This window comes from Manis pentadactyla, chromosome 14 (genome assembly GCF_030020395.1).
Source record: "Manis pentadactyla isolate mManPen7 chromosome 14, mManPen7.hap1, whole genome shotgun sequence".
Lineage (NCBI taxonomy): Eukaryota > Metazoa > Chordata > Mammalia > Pholidota > Manidae > Manis > Manis pentadactyla.
The window spans coordinates 4,154,801-4,174,634 of NC_080032.1; the positions used below are offsets into that span (position 1 = coordinate 4,154,801).

Here is a 19,834-nt window from a genome sequence, read left to right on the forward strand (position 1 = left end):
GTGGCCTCAACCCTGTCCCAGTCAGTAGATCCTGGAGGGGTAGCCCTGGTGTAGGAAGGTGGAGAGGGTTAGCTGTGAAAAGCAGTGCCTGGGTTTGAATTCAGGCCTGGGGCAGATCACTTTCCCTCTGGGACCTTTCATTGTTTCTCCAGCTGCAGAAAGGAGGTGGTAGTGGTGCCAGTGAGGACCTGGGGATAATGTGCAGGCACTCCCATCACTGTGCCACCTACATCAGGGAGCTCTAGTGCTGCCCTTTTGCTGCCCCCATGACTAGTAGTGGGCTTACTGGGTCAGAAGCCCTCTGTGACATGCTCCGTGCAGGACCCTGGAGTCACACCACCGTGCTCTTGAACCCAGGCCCCACCACTCACTGCATGGCACCTTGGGCAGTATTAGTGCCCTGCTGAGCCTGGTCTTCCTCCTCCGCAGAACAGGGAAGAGAAGGCCCCTCCTGCCAGGTGGGGGGGTCACAGTGAGACAGCCTCACGCACAGCGCTTGGGGTGCTCTCCCTGTCTCTGTCCATCATCCCTAGCTCTGCAGAGGGGCCAACACTCCTGAATTCTGAGCAGCCTCTCTGGAGTGCCCTGGTCTTGCCTGGAAATGTATTCCTCAGATGTTGCCTGCTTTCTTAAACCAGACCCGCGACAGGAGCACATCAGAGGGTCTCCCTGCAGCCAGAGATGAAAGCTGAAGTGGGTGGGTGAAGACTAGGGTTTCCTGAATCCCCATTCAGCCCCATCCGCAGCCTCCCTGCCCCCAGGACCTAGCAGCATGCGTCCTGATCCCAGATGTGTCCTGCTGTGTGGCACATATGTCACTGTGGAGAACTTGGGGCGCTTTTTGCAACCTCTGTCATTCCTGGGAATGTCAGCTATTTTGAATTTTGCCTTTCTTAGTCATTTGAGCTTCAGAAAATAGAATTTAACAGATACACAGAAGTGGCGATATTTATTTATCTCTAGAGTGGAAGACGTGGCCATGTGTACACAATGTTCTCTGGCAGCAGTGAGGTGAAAATAGGAGTACAAATGACATTTATCATCAGTTCAGAAGGTGGGCCTTGGCAGAAGCCAGTCCTGACCCCCAGGGCATCCTTGAATGTCACAAGGTTGCTTCTCTCGTGGGCAGCAGTCATGGTGCTGGTCTTGCACCGTCCCTGGGAGAGGTGAGAAAGTAGTTGTGCAGCTCATTTCTGTGTTCTGTGTTCAGATGTGGAGCTCTGGTTGAGAAAGGCTTTGCATAATAGAGCAGATGGTCAAGGATGGGGACCACGGGGGACAGAGGTGCCCAGGGGGGACTCTGAAGGTTTGCTCTGAGGAGGTGGGAGGGTCTGTATGTTACCGCCTCCCCAGGTAACAGCTGACCCGCTGCAGGTACGTTAACTTCTATGGCATTGTCACTGCAGAATTGATTCCAGCGAGCTTCTCATTCTTTTGTAAATGTCTTCTGTATATGGGCCTTGATTTCAGAATGGTACCTAAACCACAAAGGATGTGATGCCAAAACGTCTCTGTTCTCATTGTTAGAATGGAAACAGCATTACCATTCTAGAGTGCCCCCAACACCCCTGAGATGCACAGACCTCCACCTTTAAGACTTGGTGGGGTTGGCAACTCTCCCCATGAAGAGCAGGCAGCTGGTGCGGTGCTCGTAGATGAGGAACAGGAAGGGGCGGTCCACGGTGAAACGGACTTGGGTGGACAGCGGCATGAAGCCCACCGTGGTCACTGCAGCCGCCTGGGTGCCCTCCTCGTTCACTGTGATGGTACCTTGGTGTTTGAACTGTTCCAAAACGGAAAGCAAAGCTATCAGAATCCTTCAGAGCACACCGAGGGTAACGGGTAGAGTGGTGTCTGCCCACCTACAGCGAAGGAGTCAGAAGACCACATACAAGGTCACAATGACCAGGAAGCTCCCATGGCACCTGTCAGGGCGGTGGTCCTGCTTGGAGGCCATGTTGTGTAAACAGTACTTACCTAACGTGGTCTCTGTGAGTGGCCTGCCCACACGACAGTGGCCCCAAGCCCCGTCTCCTCACCCTGGGTACGCTGCCAGGGGGTGCGGCCCAGGTCTGCATCATGGGGCTGGAGTTGTGCCTTGCAGGGTGTCTAGCGTGGGTGTGTTGTGTTCAGTGTGCAGGTGGTGCGGGGCCTCTCAGTGTTTGGGGGTTCTCTTTTACAGATTTGAGCATGCACCTCTCTCTCTGATGTCAGCAGGAGGGGAGCTTGCTCCTAGGCTGCTCCCCGAGGTCAACCACCTGCCCACTCAGCGTCAGGGAGACCCTGTGCCCGGAGCTATGAAGTCAGGCCGGGCGGGAGGGCCCGGAGCTGGGGCCCACTCTGGGACGGGTGCAGAGGGCAGGTAGGGAGAGATTACCAGGTCAATGGTGATCCTGTGGTCTGAGATTCCCACCATGTTGCTGCTGGTGTCGAACAGCGCTGTGACCCCCATTGACTTCAGGGCCTCCACCAGGTTATAGTTCTTCTCCAGCTTGAATCTAGGCAGAAGCACCTCTCGAGTCCTGGTTGGAGAAGAAAAAGGGGGTCCAGTTTTATTGACCCATGAGTTAGAATTAATGTCATGTTTTTCCTTCAAATGTTTGCAACCTACCCGTTCCCCACACCCCAGGTTGCATTTACCCCAGAAATGACATTGCACTTCCTATAATCTGTATCCCAGTACATCCGTGAGGATTTTAGAAAACCATCTGTATAATCCAGTGAAGATTGAGGTGGGTGCTGCTGTGGGTCATTTCCTGGGTACCATGTGGTTCCTGTCCTGCCTCCCAGGTCGTCAGCACTGTTCCTGGTTTATAGTGTGAAGCTGCCTAAAATCATTCTCATGTGGGTCCCTGGTTTCGGGTGTTTCTTATTTTGTTGATCAAGGACCTAACTGGCCAGTGAACCTGTGAAGAGGACCTTCAGGCCCCAGCTAGAACCGGACATTCTTCAGCCTTGCCTCAGTGCAGTTGGTCCCTGTGGATGGACAGCAGCAGGGGGACCCACAGGGCCGAGTCCTGGGCTCCTGGGGATAGAGGGACATCAGACGCCCGGCCCCTTCTCAGGAGTGGGCTTTCCTTCTGGCAAGCCGCGACTCACATATGTGAAGTGGGGAAGGCTGGCTTCCTGTGTGAGCAAAGGCCTGGGGAGCGCGAGGCTGTGGTCAAGCTGGAGTGTGGTGGGGGCTCTGATTGCCCCTCCCTGGGCAAGGCCGGATGGGGCTGTCTGTGGGCCCAGAAGCTGGGCTCTGTCCTGGGCGGGATGGCCACAGAGGTTTATGACAAGAGGAGGTGGGAACGGGGTCTCGGGACCGCCGTCCCCGTGGCCAGTGCTGCAGTGGACCGAGGAGCAGGACACACAGGCCGCTGAGGCCTCCCCTGGCCCAGCGTCGGAGGTTGGAGTCCCAGGCCGTGAGGAAAGGAAGGAGGCAGAACTGAGAGCCATTTTTAAGGACTAATTGACATGGCTTGGTGACTCCTTGGCCTTCTGGGCAAATACCTTCCTCCAAGAGCCTGCTTCTGTTTGTGGCGTTCCTTTGTATTCTTGTCCTGGAAGGAGACCTAAACCTGATTCTCCTCTTAATGTGGGCATATCCAGTATGCAGTGAAACAGAAGTGTGACTTCTCTGTTCTCTCTGCTGTGATCCAGTGATAAGCATAGTAAATATTTGAAACCTGTAGTTTTGACTATGGAGTAATAAATAATAGTAGGGGAATATCATGAAGGAGGTGTCCTTACTGGGTTACGAGGACCTCGGGGTTTCCTGGGTAGGGAGTGGAGCTCATCTTTGTTGAACCCCCTGGATGCTGGGCCCGGAAGGGTGCTCGCGTCACGCTTCTGGTTTCTCCTCACTGTGCCCCTGGCAGGCCCTACGATCATGCGGCTTTTACGGGTGACAGAGCCACAGAGTATGGGGCTGCGACAGGATCATTGGTAAGTGGCTTATGTCCTCTGTCCCTGACTCCTGAAACCGCCATATCGGGGGCCAGTGTGCTTCTCACAGATGCCCTGATTGCCCCTCCCTGGGCAGAAAATTTGGGCTGAATTAACAGGGTGGCCCAATATGGCAGTTCGTGGATTTTGATGCATATAGCTCCCTTTTTCTTAAAATGACCAAGATTCAAGTACTCCTAGGCTCCCCTGGCCCCCTGGAGATCAAAAGAACAGACACTCAACCCAGAGTACCTGTTCGTCATGCTTTTTTGCCACCTCTCCACCACCTGGGGCGTCAGCTGTGTCTCGAGGGTCTTCATCCCAGACAGCTTGTGGGGGACCACAGTCAGCATGCTTATGCCCCCCACGTACTCCAGCTGCAGGACATCGCAGTCCAGCTCCTGGTCGTTTGCTGCCAGGAAGTTACCCTTGGTCTGCATCATGGAAACCTTGACCACCTCTCGCTCATTCAGGCGGAAGTTGTGGTTGTGTGTCATTTCCACTGGGAATTTATTCACCCAGGATCCTGTAAAGTCAACAGGAACAGGGCTTTTATTAAAATACAATTTTGGAGCGGTGGGCCTCACACATGAACATGCATCATCAGAAACCCCTGGGGGGCTTGTTCAGACTTCAGGGCACACTCTCAGCATCTATGATTCCATTGGTCTGGTTTGAACTGAGAATTTGCATTTCTAACAAGTTCACAGGAGCTGCTGATGCTCCTGGCCCAGGGACCACACTTTGAGAACCACTATTGTAAAGGATTCTAAGAAGGTCTGAATGCCAGCAAACTTGTAGGGAGTGTGATATGGTTTGAGAGGTTAGACTGGAATGAATTCTGGGTTAGAGTCTGACACTAACTGGTAGTTTGACCCTAGCAAGACACCTGACTTGCCTGGACCTCTACTTATTCAGCTATAAAATGAGTAGCTTTGAGCTCATAGCAGCTCTGTTTTGATGGCTTTCCTCCCTCGCCCTCTGCGATTCTGTAGGGACTAGCAGGGCACCCTCACTTCAGATTTGGTGTAACACTAGACCTAGGAGTAAGTATGTGTCTGTTTTAGCTCTGAGATGCTGGTAACTAAGAGTAAGGGATGAGTGAGTTAAGAACTGGCAGTGCACCAGGATTTCTTCTAACTGCCTCCCTGTATACCTCATTTTGCCCTCTAGCAACCATATGAGGTGGGTGCTTTTGGTAACTAGCCCCATGTTACGGGTGAGTAAACAGAAGTGCAAAGAAGCAGAGTAATTGTTGGAGGTTTCCAGCTGGTGGGCAGAGCGTTCGGGCTGAGCTAGGAAGGAGGTTCCAAGGGACGAGGTGTAAACTGATGGGAGCTGGGCCGCCCCCAGCCTCTCAACCTCAGCCTGTTGCGCACGCGGCAGTTCTGTTGTGAGGAGCTGTCTGTGAACTGCAGGGTGCTGAGCAGTGTCCCTGGCCTCCACCCCCTGGATACCCAGAGGGCTTCCCCTTCTGCCCCGGGCTGTGCGGACCACGCATGTCACTGCTTTTCCTGGTCCTGCTGGAGCTGTCCCATGTCTCCTGGTCGTCTTTCCTGACTGCCTCCTGAGGCCCAACCTCTGTTTTTACTTTGCTTTACAAAGTGGTTTTAACATTGAAATTAGAATCAAATTAGTAACAGGTTTGGGGGTTAGAAATTAAAATTCGGCTTCTGGGTGCGACTAATCATCCCTCTGATTCCTAGCACTAAATTAAGGGGTCATCCCCATAGGGGGAAGCGAGCACATACAGTTGCCACCTTTACCCTGTGGTGTGACACTGCTTACCGTGTTCAGGACATTATAAACAATGTCCCTGTCTTTTCTCCAGCTCCCTGCCAGTGGGGGTGGCTCCCTGCCAGTGGGGGTGGCTCTCTGCCAGTGGGGGTCTGCTCCTGAACACGCCCAGCCTAATGCAGAGGCTTTGGTCTCCGGGGGCACCCCACAGACCAGTAGGACCCAGGCCTTTGTGTTGCCCAGATTACTTCCCCTGGCCCTTCTAACATCATTCCTGAATGTAGGTTAATTGCTCATAGAAGTGAAATAAGTTTCACTCACAATATCACACCTACTTAGTATGTGATAGATTGGAATCTACAGCTCTGCTCATTCACGACTGTTGAGCTCTTGCCGTCCCCCGTGACATCTCGTCATGCGTACTGGCTCAGCACTGCACCACTATCTTGCACTGCGCCCACAGCCCAGTCAGAGCAGGTGATATCGTCTCCGTGATAAAGGGGTGGAAATGGAGTCGCAGAGACTCCAGTGACTTGCTTGAGGCCACACGAATGAGGAATGGTGAGGTCAGGGCATAGTCTCTGGTTTGCTCGCTTCTAAAACCCACAGCTGTTAATGAAAAGCGTGTATGTATGTTCATCACGTACATAGCATGTTAACAAGCCTCTTGGAGCCTCAGCCTTTGGTCCACACATCACCAGGCCTGGCGTTGGCAAGGGAAGCCCAGGGGCCCAGTCAGCTCCATGCTGTTCCTGTGGTCTTGGCTTCTTCAGTTCTGCTCTGCCCATCTGGCAGAATGCCTGCCTGGCACAGCTGCCTCAGCCTGCAGAGCAGTCCATTGGCAGGATGGGGGGCATTGGCCCACTGCCCCGTAGCAGCCGGAAGAGGGCCTCTGTCCTTTGCCTCCCCAGGACTAACCAGCCAGGAAGCAGGGCTTCCCAGGCCTCGGGGACTGCTCCTGGCTGGCACCTCTAGTTCTTGGTGGAAGAGGAGAGTGATCATGTGACACCAAGACTAGTTGTGGTATGAGTCCCCAGCTCTCAGGGCTTTCACAGTAAAGTAAAGGTTTCTTCAGCCTTAATCCATGTGATAGATTGGAATCTATAGCTCTGCTCATTCGCGACTGCAGATTCCAGTCTATCACCTACTAGGTATGTGTGATATTGTTAGTGAGGGCGTCTTAAAAGAGGACTGGATCTTAGAAGTCTATGCCCATTTATTTCTAGGATACCAGAGGTCCTGTGAGTGTGTAGTAGGGGTCAGGGGGAATGTCCACCGTAAGCCTTTCTTGCCTGGCCCAGAACAGTTGCTCTAGAATACTGTATTTCCCCACCCCTGCCTGCCCATTAGTGCAGAAGTATCCCCGGAAAGGAGTTGCGGGTGTTCATGTCAGTCACTCGGGCTGAACACCTTCCAGACCTCTTCCTGCAGCCTTTCGCCCAGATCCTTGATCATTGGGAAGGGAAGGGAAAAAAAGCTCAAACCCAGGCTGGCCAAATGCTAAAAAGGTTTTTCACTATCTCTTCCAATTTAACAAAGTGCTAGAAGTGGCCTGCCTGGGGCCACAGTGGCCCTGCCCCTGGCCGGCTGTGTGCCCTTTGGAGCCCTGTCTGTCTTCTCTGTGCCTCGGTGGCTCCGTCTGCAGAGTGGGGGACACCATTAACAGTAAGGGCCTCACGAGGTTGTGGTGGCGATCCAGTGAAGGTCAGCGACACCGTCACTTCCTCATAACCTTCCCTGTCCCTGTGAGCTGACCTTGTGTCTTGGTTTCCCAGACGAATCAGCTAGAATACATCCTCGGTGTTCAGCCCACCTGCGTACTAAAAGGGTATGTTGCAAGCCTGCCTTAAGACATACGAAGCTATTTCTTACCTTTGAAGTAAATGCAGTTTAGAATCATCATCTGTGTTGCTGGGTCTATATTCTCCAGAGCATCTTTTATGAGGCCCTTGGTGAGCTTCAGAATGTGGTGGTTGGCTTTTGATATGAAGGCAGGGTCTGAGAAGTCGGCCTCCTGGGCCTCAGCAAAGTAGTGCTCTCTTACTTTAGTTTTGAAGTCATCCAGGATTGGGAATTGCTTCTGGACATAAAGGTCATTGACTGACCTTAACGTGTACCCAAAATTCCTCCTGAAGAGGCGATGAGTAAGTTTACGGAAGAGGTTGTGGATGGTCATGACCTCATACTTGCTGCTGGCGTTGACAAAGTCTTTAAAATGCAAAACGGAGTGCACTTGCTCGTGGGTCTCCCCCTGCAGGCCCAAGGAGATCATCGCCATGGCAGTAGAAATGCCCACCGGGGCTATGAAGATGTTGTCCGAAGGATGGGCCTGTTCCTTCAGTGCCCGGTAAAGGGCGAACGCGAACTTGGCATTGAGGATGTTCAAACGCTGGATCCGGGTCTTGCCCTGGAAGAGATGGAGGATGTTGTCCAGGCTGGTGTGTGAATCTGTGGGCAAAACAGCATCGATGATGTCGATGTAGTCGTCGTCCTCGCCGAGTATCTTCTCCAGGTCCAGATAATCCTCATCCTCCTCCCCCTCTGTGAGCCAGTCGTTGGTGACCGTGTGTTCCTTGTGGAAGTCAGCGGGGAGAAGCGGCATGCTTAGGTTTTTGCTCTTTAACTGCCCCTGTTGGTCAGATGCAGGCTTAGAATCTTCCCTTCCTTTCTCCAGCCGGCCCGCCAGGCCATTGTTCCCACACACAGACATTAGGATGAGAGAAATGATGAGGGGTTGGAGTGGGCCTTTCATTTTGGCAGGACTAGAGCTGAGGGAGAGAAGCAACAGCGTGTGAGCGGCCGCCTGGCAGGCCCGCCACCAGAGTGCTCGGGTGGCGGGTCCCGGCGGCTGTGACGCGGGAACATGCCCTCCACCTGGGAGCCCTGGACCGTAGCTGTTTCAGGATTGTGGACTTTAGGAGAAGCTGCTGAAGATGGACAGATACCTAACATTTTGTGTGGCTTCATAAAACTGCCTGCAGGATCCGTGGGCCCCTACATGAGAATCCCGTCTTTAAAGGTTTGTAGAACTGTAAGTGGCTAGAAGTCTGGGGGCTCATGCCCCGCCCCCCCACCCCTGGGGAGTCTCTTTTTCTTTCATTCACTGAACTTCATCTTCTTTCTCCGAACAACGTATTAGGTGGGAGGCACAAGGCCTCCCCTACCAAGGGACTCGCCAGCCAGCCAGATGGGGGCAGAAATGCAATAAAGTGGGTCTCTCACCAGGGTGCTGCCACAGCAGGTGGGGAAGCGAGGCTGGGGGGGGCTCTGCCTCCGGTGGTAGGAGCGGAGTGCCAGGAGGGTCAAGGAAGTTCACCAAGAAGTGGGGTTCCAGTGGAGATGTTGAAATGTGAGTGGGCCAGGCTTTCTGAGAACAATATCCTACGAATAAGCAAGGTCTGTGTAGTGATTTGGGGTGGTTTGGTTTGCATAAAATATGGCACTCTTCCTCTGGCAGCCCGGGGGGGCTGGAGGGACCTTGCTGCAGGTGTGCTCTGTTCCCCTCTGCACCTGCCAGTGGCCTCCCATGGCTTCAGGAGGAGCTGCTAATCTTTTCAACTTGACTGCTTCCTGCAACAGTTAGAAATAATCTCACCAGCGGGTTAGGTATGTGTGAGGGTGGCCTCAGAAAGCTCTTGCTAAAGGCCTGGGCACTCCCTTTATTTAAATTCACAGCCAAGTTTTAATACCTACCCTGTGCTAAGCCTGCCTTTGTCTACTCATCTCTGCCATTTTCCATGGAGGGATTTGCCTCAGCTTTTCAAATCAGTTTTGCCTGCCAAATGGCCTTGTCTTTCTCTTGCTTGCTTCCTGCTTATTAACTGCGTTCTGGGTAGATGAGCTATTATTTTATGCTTCCGTATTTGGCCAGGACAGGGCAGTATAGTGCTCTACCATCCTACATGATCCCAGAGCCACTTCTGATCACCCCAAAAGAGGCACTGTGTCTACTAGTTAAGTGTGTGGTGTGTGTGGCTGTCTCCTGTTAGATATTCGAGGCCCAGAATGGCGGGTGAGAGCTGCTGGCTCCGACGTGTTAGGCCTCCCAGGGGCGTGGCTGTGGATGCCCCACTTGCGGAGCTCTCCGTCTAGTCCTGATGGAGCATCTGCTGGAGGCCGGGCACTGAGCCGTGTGTCACTGTAAGTGGCAGTGGCGAGACCGAACCATGTGGGCTAACCCCCCTGCCCCATCTGCTGGCGCTGAATGCTCTGCCTGTTTGCATTGGAGCGCCAGGACTGGCTTCTCTGCTCCAGTCTCCCATCTTAGGGCTTCCCCTATAGTACTGCCAAGATAATCATCTCAAATGCTGTTCTAATCACTACTGAGAGACTTGTGCACATTTTGGAGAGGGAATGTAACATAGTTTCTGACTTTAAAAATGTCTTTTGTGTTGCTGCACCCGCACCCCGCAGCACCCAGCCGAGGCTGCAGGGCCGCGCATGCAGCCTACACGCGTGAAACAATTCCTTATGTGTGTGGCTGCAAGCAGAATTGGGCCCAGTTTCCAAACAGAACTGGGCATGAGTGTTGATGGCAAACTATAAAAAGTTAGAAAAGAAGAAAGTCAGCAATTTGGTGGAAGACTTCTTGGTAGGCTGCACTTAAAAGTATCCTTCTCAGATAAAAAAAGGTTAAAAAAAACGCGAATAAATAAGAGTCCAGGGAAAAGAATCTAAGACCAGATAAGCAAGCAGAGGTGAAGACATGGGTGCAGGTAGTCTGTTTGGAAGCTTCTCATACCCTGTTCCTGTATTAAATGGTGAAGAGCCAAAATAGTTTTCATTATTCCCTTATCAGAGAGAAAACTCTGATATTTTCTGGGAATTGAAATTAAGGATCTAAAAGTTAAATCTTCCTATTATTTTGCCATTTAGTATAGCAAGAATTATATCAAGACACTTTAAAATGACCACTATGATGTGTTTAAATCCAGATTATTATCTTAGAAGAGAAGCAATATTTTTTAAAGGCAAATCATTTGAAAGCTTGTTTTTCTGGGGATTTCGTATGTGCTTTCTCATGCTAATTGTATGGTGCGGGGGATGCACAGAACATGAGCCCTGCACACCTATGTCCTGGGCTGCCATCTCCAGGCCAAGCAGAAGAGATGTAGTGGGAGAGGAGTAACTGCCTGCAGTGTCAAAAACCTTTTGTTTTGAAATAACTTGAGACTTAACAGAGAAGTTGAAAGTCGGTCAGCATAGACCGCTGTATACCCTTTTCTCAGATTCACCAGGTTTGTGTTTTCAACAGTTGCTTTATCACACTCTCTCTCCACATATATATGTATCTATAAGTGGGTCTGCACACAGGCATACATATATGCTTTTTTTTCCTGAACCATTTGAGAGTACATCACTTATATTGTATTGCTCTAACTTCTAATATTCCAGGGAAAAATGCCTAAGAACAAGGATATTCTCATGCATCATCACAGTACAGTTATCCATTCAAATAATTTAACACAGGTACAATATTTCTCTAGTCCGGTTCCTGATCCAGTTTTGGCAATGGTCCCAGTAATGTGACTGACAGCATTTTAGAGTAGGCAGATTAAAAATGAGAACATTTTCCCACTTCTAAAATAGTACAGAAAGCTTTGCTTTTGAATTCATAGTTTGATAGAGAAATGCACCAGTTACTCATGTCTAACCACCAGAGAGAATTTACAATTGGCAGAAATGTTAGAAACCACACTCACCTCCGTGCTTCTGAGAAGTGGTGTTGCAGAGGTGGAATCAGCCAAGGTCCCCAGCGGGGTTTCAGTGTGAACTTTGGTGCCGAGCTGTTGTTGCATATTTCCCAGAGTAAACACATCCCAAATCAAACAGCACTCAACTGGCTTTGTCAGCACAAAGCCACAGCCGCATCTGATCGCTGCCGGGTGCCCTGTGACTCCCCCACTCCAGTTAGCCGTGCTGGCGTTCTGCATGCGGGACTGCCACCATGTCGACATGCTCACGAGGGGGCCTCACCGAGGCCACCCTGGAACCCCGGCGCCCCTGGAGGGGCCCCTCATCTGCCCAGCTGTGCCTTCTCCCTCGGGGGGGTCGCAGCCCCTGACCTGGCCCTGGTCCCCAGGCTGATGCATCTCCTGTGAGCGCGTTCCTCAGTGGGAGGTGGAGGGCGAGAATGACACTGGTGACCTGCAGTGTGAGAAGCCCGCTCTTAAGTGGGAGTTGCTTGCTGTGTTCTCTGCCAGGATTTGCAGGCAGCTCTCCTGCCTATAGTGGACAGAGGGAATTACGGACCCCAAACTCTGGTCCACCTAGGCGTTCATGGCCACCCATGGGGCTGTGATCATTCTTTCTGTTTGTTTTTAATTTTGTGATCTAAAATGTTACTGTAAGAATACTCTGGATTGTCTGGAAGACCAGCTAAGCAGAGCACTGCTCACTGAGTTCAATACCCGCGAGTGTCCTTTTGTCACCCAAGGATACCTTCTAAAGTGAGAGTGGCATTTGGGGTCTTCAGGGCTCCTCTGTGCTCTGCTCATTTTGAGCAGCTCTGCCCTGTAAAGGGCCATACACTGTGTTCTTGGCCCGAAAACATGGCTGGATTGGGTCTGGTTAGCGCTTGGTAGCTTTGGTCATTAGGTGTTTCCGAGAACCTCCGTCGTTCCTGATCAACCATAGGTGTTCTCCCGCAGGCTTGGGGAGGCCACTGCCTGCGTCCAGACCCCTCAGAGAGGCCTGCCAAGTCCGCACGATCTGCTGCTGGCCAGCCCGCGCCGGCTTGGCTGCGTTCCCCTGAGGGAGCCTGGGCACCTGCTGCTCTCACTGTGGGTTGCATGTCCCTCCAGACCTCTGAGGCTGCCGCTCCCTCTGCTGGCTCTGGGCTCCACCCAGACCATGCGGGCCGCCCGCCGAAGTCCACTTCCTACCCAGCATGTTCCTGCCTCTGAAATGAGGATGACACTTAGACCTGCTGTGTGAGACAGTCGTGAGAATTAACGAGACGGTGACTGTGCGGGAAGCACGTGGAGCACAGTAGACGTGCAGTGAGCGCTGGCTGTTGCCACTGTCACCAGACGTGGCTTATCCACAGAACAGATCTGGAGGTGGCACAGCTCGCAGTGGATGTAAGGGAGGCAGGTGCAGAGCCTCACTCCTCGCTCTGTATGCTACTTTGTTGGGGTCTTTTTTAGGAGAGTGTATTACTTTGGTTATTTCAAACTGGTAACCAATGATGTTTCCTGTGTATCTAGGTATCTGATCATGTAACCCACTGTTGAAAAAACTAGATTTCAGTCCTTGGCACTTTGGACATTTTGGGTCTGTTCCCCATTAGAGGTGCGTAGTTTGGCCCCTGCTATAAGGCAGTGCCTTCTGTCACATGGGCTCCATTGTGTTTTGTTTTTCTAATTCCAAGGCTTTCCTCATGGTTGTTAGGTGTGTTTTCCAACTTTTTATTATGAAATTTTAAAATAGAGCAGTTGGAAATTGAATTATGTACATCCATATGCCAACCATCTAGATGAAAGTTACTGTTTTGCCATATCTGCTTAGTTCCGTGTGGGTGTGTATGTTGGGGGGATTTCCTGCAGTCTTTGACGTGAGTTGTAGAGGATGTTGCAGCACTTGAACACCAGGCACTGGAGCTGTGTCTCTTCTGTCGGAGAATCCGTGTCTCGCTCGGCGCCATTGTTGTGTGTGGGGAGTCTGCCCTTCTCTCCTTCATGAGGCATCAGGCCAGGTCAGATTTTCCCATGACTTCTCTGATAGCTTTTTTAAAAATGCAAGGTCCAAGAATGGACTAACAGTTACCAAAGGGAAAGGGACTGGGGAGGATGGGTGGGAAGGGAGGGATAAGGGCGGGGCAAAAGAAAGGGGGCCTTACGATTAGCATGTATAATGTGGGGGGGGGCAGCACGGGGAGGGCTGTGCAACAGAGAAGTCAAGTAGTGATTCTACAGCATCTTACTACGCTGATGGACAGTGACTGTAATGGGGTGTGGGGGGGGACTTGATGATGTGGGGAGTCTAGTAAACATAATGTTCGTCATGTAATTGTAGATTAATGATAACAAAATTTTTTTTTTAATGCAGGGTCCAGTCGGGGTTTATGCAGTACATTTGGTTGTTCTGTCTCTTTAGACTCCTCTTTATCTATTTCAATCCTTTTCCCCTTGACCTTGATCTTCTTAGAGGAGAGCAAATCACTTACCTTATAACCCTTTCCTTTACCCTTTGCCCTCTTCTCCTGGGGCCAGGTGGGACCCCCTTAGTTCCTTTTGGCCACTCTAGACCCTCCCGACAGCTGTCTGTCTCTTCTTGAGCAGAGGAATGTGTCCTGCTCGCAGTCGCCACCAGCCACACCTCCACTGTGTCTCAGGGTGCTTCAGAGCACTTTAGGCCACCCAAGTCTTCCTGGGGCCCAGAGCTGCTGCAGCTGGCAGGTGGCTGACAGGTCTGGAGCTGTGAGAGCGGGGAAAACCCACAGGGCGCTGCCAAGCCCAGGTTCTCAGGAGGGAGCCAGGAATTGCACAGGGAGAGGAGTAGGGTCACGCATCCAAGGTGGGTTTTTGAGAGTCGCTTCCTCTCACCTGTGCCAAAACCACTTTGGGCCTCCTGGTTACCTGGGGCCTCTAATTCCCTTTGGAGCAAAGCATTCTGGAAGCCTGACCATATCCATAACCACCAAAGGCAAGGTCTCTTTACAGGACACCAGAAACCCTTGGCCACATAGACCTCCCACACCGAGCCAAGGCTGCAGTCCGGGAACCCCTTCACGCCTCCTCCATCACTTGGGACCTTAAAGACAGTCAGCCCCACAGCCTCTTAATCTCTGACCTGTTATCCGTGGCCACTGGCAAACTAGAAACCCCCCGAATCCACCCTGCACCCCCTTGTCTCAACCAGCTCTCCCCCAGGACTCAGCATCGTGGTAGCTTTTGAGGGGAAGCTGTTCCTTCTCCCGTGCAGCACATTGCCCGGCCCTGAGTCGGCCCCTGTGCCCTCCCTGTAACTGTGGAAGGAGCACCGCGGCGGAGCTCCAGGAAGACAGCTTTAAGGAAGAAGGTAGAGACTCCTGCCAACCCAGAACCGATCCTTAGTATGTGTCAGGCAATTTCCCCTTCTTTATCTGTGTTTATATACATGTGTTTTAAATCTGTATCATACTTACACATTTTGAATTTCATTTTACGTATTGCAAGTTCTACCTGTGTCACAAAATATTTTTAGAAAATATGATTTCTGATAGACTAACTTACTTAAATGCCCCTTTCAGGTAAACATTTAGTATCTTTCTATTTATTTTGCTGTATAATAACAACTGATACAATGTTCTTGTGCTTGAATCATTTTTTTTTTATAGATTCCTAGAAATGGGATTCTAGGTGGAATGATGGAGATATTTAGCATTTTTTATGCATATTATTGAATTGCTTTCCACATCTCTGGCCCGGGACCTGGCCCATACTTGGTGCTTATAAGTGTTTGGATTGCAAGCCCCCCTCACTGCAGGTTGACTGTCACTCTGTGGGGGCTCGACATCCACCGAGGGTTCTGTGAGGATCAGTCCAGCAGGTGTCATGCACAAATTTAACCTCTTCACATAGCTGCCGAGTCACTGCCTGCTTCGTGCTGGGCAGGCGCCATCTGGAGCAGGGATGGGGGGCTTCAGCCCCTCATCCAGTACCTGCACCCCTCTGCCTGTGCCTGTTTTATGTATTGGAGTTCTGCCCAAGGCTGCTGTTTGAAGAGTACTGCTGGGAAAGATTTGAAAGCCATTTCTCCCTGACCCATGAGGCTGCGCAGTCACCTCATCTCCAGCCCCAGCTGTCACCTGAGTTCCAGCCCCAGCTCATTAGCGCCTCCCCCAGCACTCCACGCCCTCCCCAGTCCCGGCTCTGGGCCTGATACTCCTGTGGCTGGACGGGCCGCTCTTCCCTCCCCCTGGTTGAGGTGTCCTTGCAGGTTAACAAGGAGGTGTATGGCACCTTCTCTGGAACCTACCACACTGCGATTGTTTGCTGACTGGCCCGCGGTCGGCTGAGAGGCCTCTCTGAGTGTAAGAATGGGCTTTCCCCCTCTCAGCACGGGGCCTGGGCGCCTGGTGCACAGGAGCTACTCAGTAAATGATTGCTTTTTGGGATGAAAGGATGGACACTTGCTGGTGAACTTGCTGAGATGTCTTGGCCACAGCACAGTGCGCTTTTTCCTACCCAGTCGGACCGACTGGTTCTTGAAGAGTCAATCTGTGATCTCACATCTGTAGGTTTTAGGATTTTGTGAGCAAATTGCCACCTTTTCTCTCTCTCCTTGGTGCAACAGCTTACGCGACGGTTGCCTCCCATCAAGGAAGCTAAACCTCGGTTGCAGAAGCTCTTCCGGGACTTCTGGCTCTATTCCGTGCTGATGGGATTCGCTGTGGAGGGCTCAGGTAGGGGATGTTCGCCCTCCTGGGGGAGAGTATAGAATGAAAGTAAAGGAGCGGGTAGGCCTCGCCCTGCATGCGACTGAAGTCAGTGCGGTACAGCTGCCGCATCCTACGAGGATTTGCAAATGGCGCGCTTCCTGCATGTCGTTTAGGTCCTGAGAATACCACACATCTTAGGAAAAACCTGCCCAAGTGAGGAAACAGGCTTATTTCTGAGCTTCATCTAGGGGCTAATTGGTGCAAAGACCCACAACCTAGAAGTTGTCAGCGTCAACACCACTGTGCATCTTGAGAAAGGCAGTGATGTCACTCACATGCACTCTCTTGCAGGACTCTGGCCAGAAGAGTGGTACGAGGGGGTCTGTGAAATAGCCACCAAGTCCCCGCTGCTCACCTTTCCCAGCAGAGAGCCCCTGCGTTCCGTCCTGCAGTATAACTCGGCCATGAAGAACGACACGGTCACCCCTGTGAGGACTCTCCCCTGCTGAGGACGGGGACTCGCCGGGCTCTCCCGGACACTGAGCAGATCTTTCCCTACCGCTGGGAGCCCGCCTCCGGGGGAGGGCCGGCTTCCCCCCTGGGTGCCTGAGCCCTCGCTCTCATCTTTCCCCAGGCTGAACTGAGCGAGCTCCGCAGCACCATCGTCAACTTGCTGGACCCCGCGCCCGAAGTGTCTGCCCTCATCAACAAGCTGGACTTTGCCATGTCCACCTATCTCCTGTCTGTTTACCGCCTGGAATATATGAGGTGGGCAAGCCTGTGCCCTCTAGGCATAGGACTTTCAGTTCCTCCCAAGATGTGTCAGCTTTCTTCAAAAACAAAACGCCCTCTGCTTTTCTTGTGTGCTCCTCTCTTCTGAGCACCAAACACTCCACCTAATAACACAGCAGGTATCTAAGCTGTTAGCATCCTCCCCATGTAGGGAGTAGGCTTCTGAACAGTCAACAAGTGTTGCAAACTCTGTCCCTTGACGCGCCATGGGCCCTTTAGGACCCAGTGCTCCAGGAGAGTCCTAGGACACTCACCAAGTTGGCTTCCAGTACCACAGGGAAGAGGGAAGCGGCCTTCTCTCAAACCATCCCACAGGTGGCCTGACGCTCAGGATGCGTCTGTAATCATAGCGGACCTCACAGCTGTCAGCGCCGTGGTCATGACAATACCAGTATTAACACTGAGGGACCACTCACACCGTGCCAGGCCTGGAGCTCAGTTACGTGTGTTGACACGCTCAACTAGCCTGTGAGCGTTCCCTGTTTTACAGGTGAGGGAACTGAGTTCCTGCACAGTTAAGTTAAGTTGCCCAAGGTCATAGTCCTGGTTTGAATTGAGACCCAGGTAGTTCAGAACAGTATCAAATCTGTGCTGGGAGGGACTGGATTTTTCAAAATTTTCTCAAAGCTATTCTCCTGATTAGGGTACTGCGCTCAACAGATCCTGACCGCTTCCAGGTAATGTTCTGCTACTTTGAGGATAAAGCTATTCAGAAGGACAAGTCTGGTAAGTCTATTGTTGTGGTACCTGATGATGAATTGAGCTTAAATAGTATAAAAAGGAATACTACCCCCAATTTTCTGTCTACCTGGAAAAAATAGTTCTATTATGCTACATACTGCATTGGAAAGATGAGTATAAAGCATTATAACCTTAAAACGTATATATCGTTCTGGCTGTGCCACTGCTGCGAGGAGCCCGGGAGGAGCATGGCTCTCGCCCACCACGAGCGCTCGTGCTGCGCCAGCCCTGGGCTTGGCCCTCGTGCTTTCCTCTGCTGAAGGGTCCCGGACGATCGTTGGTGGACCTCAGGTAGACCGTCGTTGACAGGGAGCAATACTGCTTTCTAAATGTCCAGAGCAGGTCGAAAAGATCAATTTAAAGGCACTCCCAGGGGACAAATTATCATTTTTTAAACATGAATACATGTTTCTATTATTTTACCTAAAAAGGTAAACATACTAAGGTGTACAGATTTATATATCCAAATACACTAGGCTGTATATATATTACATGCAAAATATATAGTATATATAACATAGATAAACTATTGGTACATATGTATCATACATATATAATATTTGTTTCTCCTACTGAGTGTTTGTGAAGTAGAGACGTGTAGTTGTTTCTCTTGTGTAATCAGGAAAGAGGGAACACCAGGAAAGAGCCACACAGCCCAGTTGAGGCCTGGCACCCACGGTAAGCTCACACTTGGTCTCAGAGAGTGAGCAGGTAGAAAGGACACCCACCAGGTGATCGGCAGAGGAGTGCCACAGATGGCCAATGAAAGGCGCTCTGCTAGCTTGAGGGTAGCCTTTAGAGAGCTCCCTGAGGCGCGCAGCCCTCAGGCCTTTCCACTGAGGGGCTCCTTGCCTCGATAATCCTGCTGGTTGTGAACAGCCCCACACAGGACCCCGAATGTCACTAGTGATGCTGTCAAGCCAGGCCAGAATGTCAGGGCAGCAGGTAGCACCTGTGGTCCACCTCTGATCTAAGGGCTGCATTATTTCTGCAGAAGTTTCAGAATACAAAAATCTGCATGGAACACAAAGTCTTATAAGTCCTTTGCTGCAGATGTCCTCATACCCTGTTGTACAGAGGATCTCAGCTGTAACCAGTCCCAACTAAGACGGTCAAACTCCTAGGAAGACAGAAAAATAATTGAAACTCTCAGATGGTATAAAAATATTAGTTACCGAAACCATAGTGAGGCAAACCTGAGTTAAGAATAAGAATAAAAATGAGGAGGTTAAAATTGAGGTAGCAAAGGAAAAAACTTAAATGCATAATATAAGCACTGTTTGGCCAGTTTTGATAAAAGGATACTGGTTAAGTTTTAGCATCATCATAGTGTTTGTGTGCTGATTTGTAAGTTGTTTAAAAATGTAAGAGACTATGAAATAATAGACCTCTTTTAACTAAATGCTTAGAAGAATTCGATTAATTTTATAAATGTATTTAAATATTTGAGAGAATTTAACAGGCTAGATTCACAAATTTTGATTGATTAACTGTGTGGGTAAATGTTTGAAGGAATAGTAATTGATAATTATTAAGGTGAATAAACTTAGCATTTATTAATAAATTACATTTAGTAGTGAGGAGAGTCTTTTCCATGCCAGAAGCCATTCGTACCCCGAAGAATCTATCAACTTGTTCTTCCCAGTGCAGAATTAATCCCCAGATATTTCTGGTACCATTTTTCCTGTAGTTGGGAAATCAATCCTTGAAGAAATGCTTTTTAAAAATCACCCCGGGGACATCATCCACTGGCTCCTCTGCAGAGCATTGGCTCTGCTGCACGAGTCAGGACATGAGGCTCGTGGATTTGTTTTTGGGGGGTTGGCAAGGAAGGGCTGTGTGAAGGTCTCAGAAGCTCCCTCTGCTGGCAGTGGCGGGGAAGGACTGGAGTGCAGAGGAGGCCCTTCGAGTTCAGGGTGGAAGGTGCAGCAGGCCTACAGTTTTCACAGAAGCCTAACCCACTAGGGGTGCGGGATGCAGGAGAGGAACCCCAGGCTCAGGAGCTCACACATGTCCAGGACCACTTGGGGTACAATAAAGATGCCATTGACCACTGACTGAGTTGTTCATGGATTCTCTTCCCTTATCCATCTGTCTTAGTGTTGATTTATTTAGCAGCTGTTGGGTCACCCTGAGAGTCTTTGGTTCTAGGAGGGAGAGTAAGCAACAAAAAAAATTGAGACTGCCAACCCCTAGGAACCCAAAAACCTACCCCATTTTGCCAGCCTCCTAATGAGAATATTTATGGCCTGAATCGGACGCCTTTCT

General features: G+C 50.9%; 3 protein-coding genes across 7 annotated transcripts in view; 1 reads left to right on the forward strand and 2 right to left on the reverse strand.

The window, feature by feature from the left end:
* The window catches only part of LOC130680727 (RIMS-binding protein 3C-like), a 245,384-nt gene that overhangs the window by 125,339 nt on the left and 100,211 nt on the right, over nt 1-19,834 (reverse strand). The gene's annotated exons all lie outside the window — the stretch shown is intronic.
* PI4KA (phosphatidylinositol 4-kinase alpha) overlaps nt 1-19,834 on the forward strand; it is a 103,919-nt gene that overhangs the window by 48,720 nt on the left and 35,365 nt on the right. For all 3 annotated transcript variants that reach the window (XM_057491952.1, XM_057491951.1, XM_057491950.1), the window contains exons 20-23: nt 15,949-16,057; nt 16,385-16,521; nt 16,668-16,801; nt 17,469-17,551. In XM_057491952.1, coding sequence (XP_057347935.1) covers nt 15,949-16,057; nt 16,385-16,521; nt 16,668-16,801; nt 17,469-17,551 — 463 coding nt within the window. The remainder of the gene's footprint in view (nt 1-15,948; nt 16,058-16,384; nt 16,522-16,667; nt 16,802-17,468; nt 17,552-19,834) is intronic.
* Nucleotides 933-11,568, reverse strand: SERPIND1 (serpin family D member 1). 3 transcript variants are annotated; one of them, XM_057491966.1, is made up of 6 exons: nt 11,373-11,568; nt 7,543-8,438; nt 4,186-4,459; nt 2,378-2,522; nt 1,584-1,783; nt 933-1,478 (listed from the first exon to the last, which is right to left on the reverse strand). In XM_057491966.1, exons 1-5 carry the CDS (start codon nt 11,486-11,488, stop codon nt 1,592-1,594), a joined length of 1,623 nt encoding a protein of 540 aa, XP_057347949.1. In that variant the 5' UTR covers nt 11,489-11,568; the 3' UTR covers nt 933-1,478; nt 1,584-1,591. The 3 variants fall into 3 exon arrangements, with proteins under 3 accessions (XP_057347949.1, XP_057347948.1, XP_057347950.1); XM_057491965.1 differs by having other exon boundaries at nt 933-1,783; nt 11,373-11,567; XM_057491967.1 differs by lacking the exon at nt 11,373-11,568 and adding an exon at nt 8,893-9,042 and having other exon boundaries at nt 933-1,783.

What these genes read in the sequence shown, in the direction of transcription:
- SERPIND1 (XM_057491966.1), bottom strand. Translation starts at nt 11,488, where the DNA reads ATGTGTTTACTCTGGGAAATATGCAACAACAGCTCGGCACCAAAGTTC. An exon ending in CACTTCTCAGAAGCACGGAG is followed by an intron (nt 8,439 to 11,372) that starts GTGAGTGTGGTT and finishes TCTCTCCCTCAG; the next exon opens with CTCTAGTCCTGCCAAAATGA. An exon ending in AAACTGCATTTACTTCAAAG is followed by an intron (nt 4,460 to 7,542) that starts GTAAGAAATAGC and finishes TTGACTTTACAG; the next exon opens with GATCCTGGGTGAATAAATTC.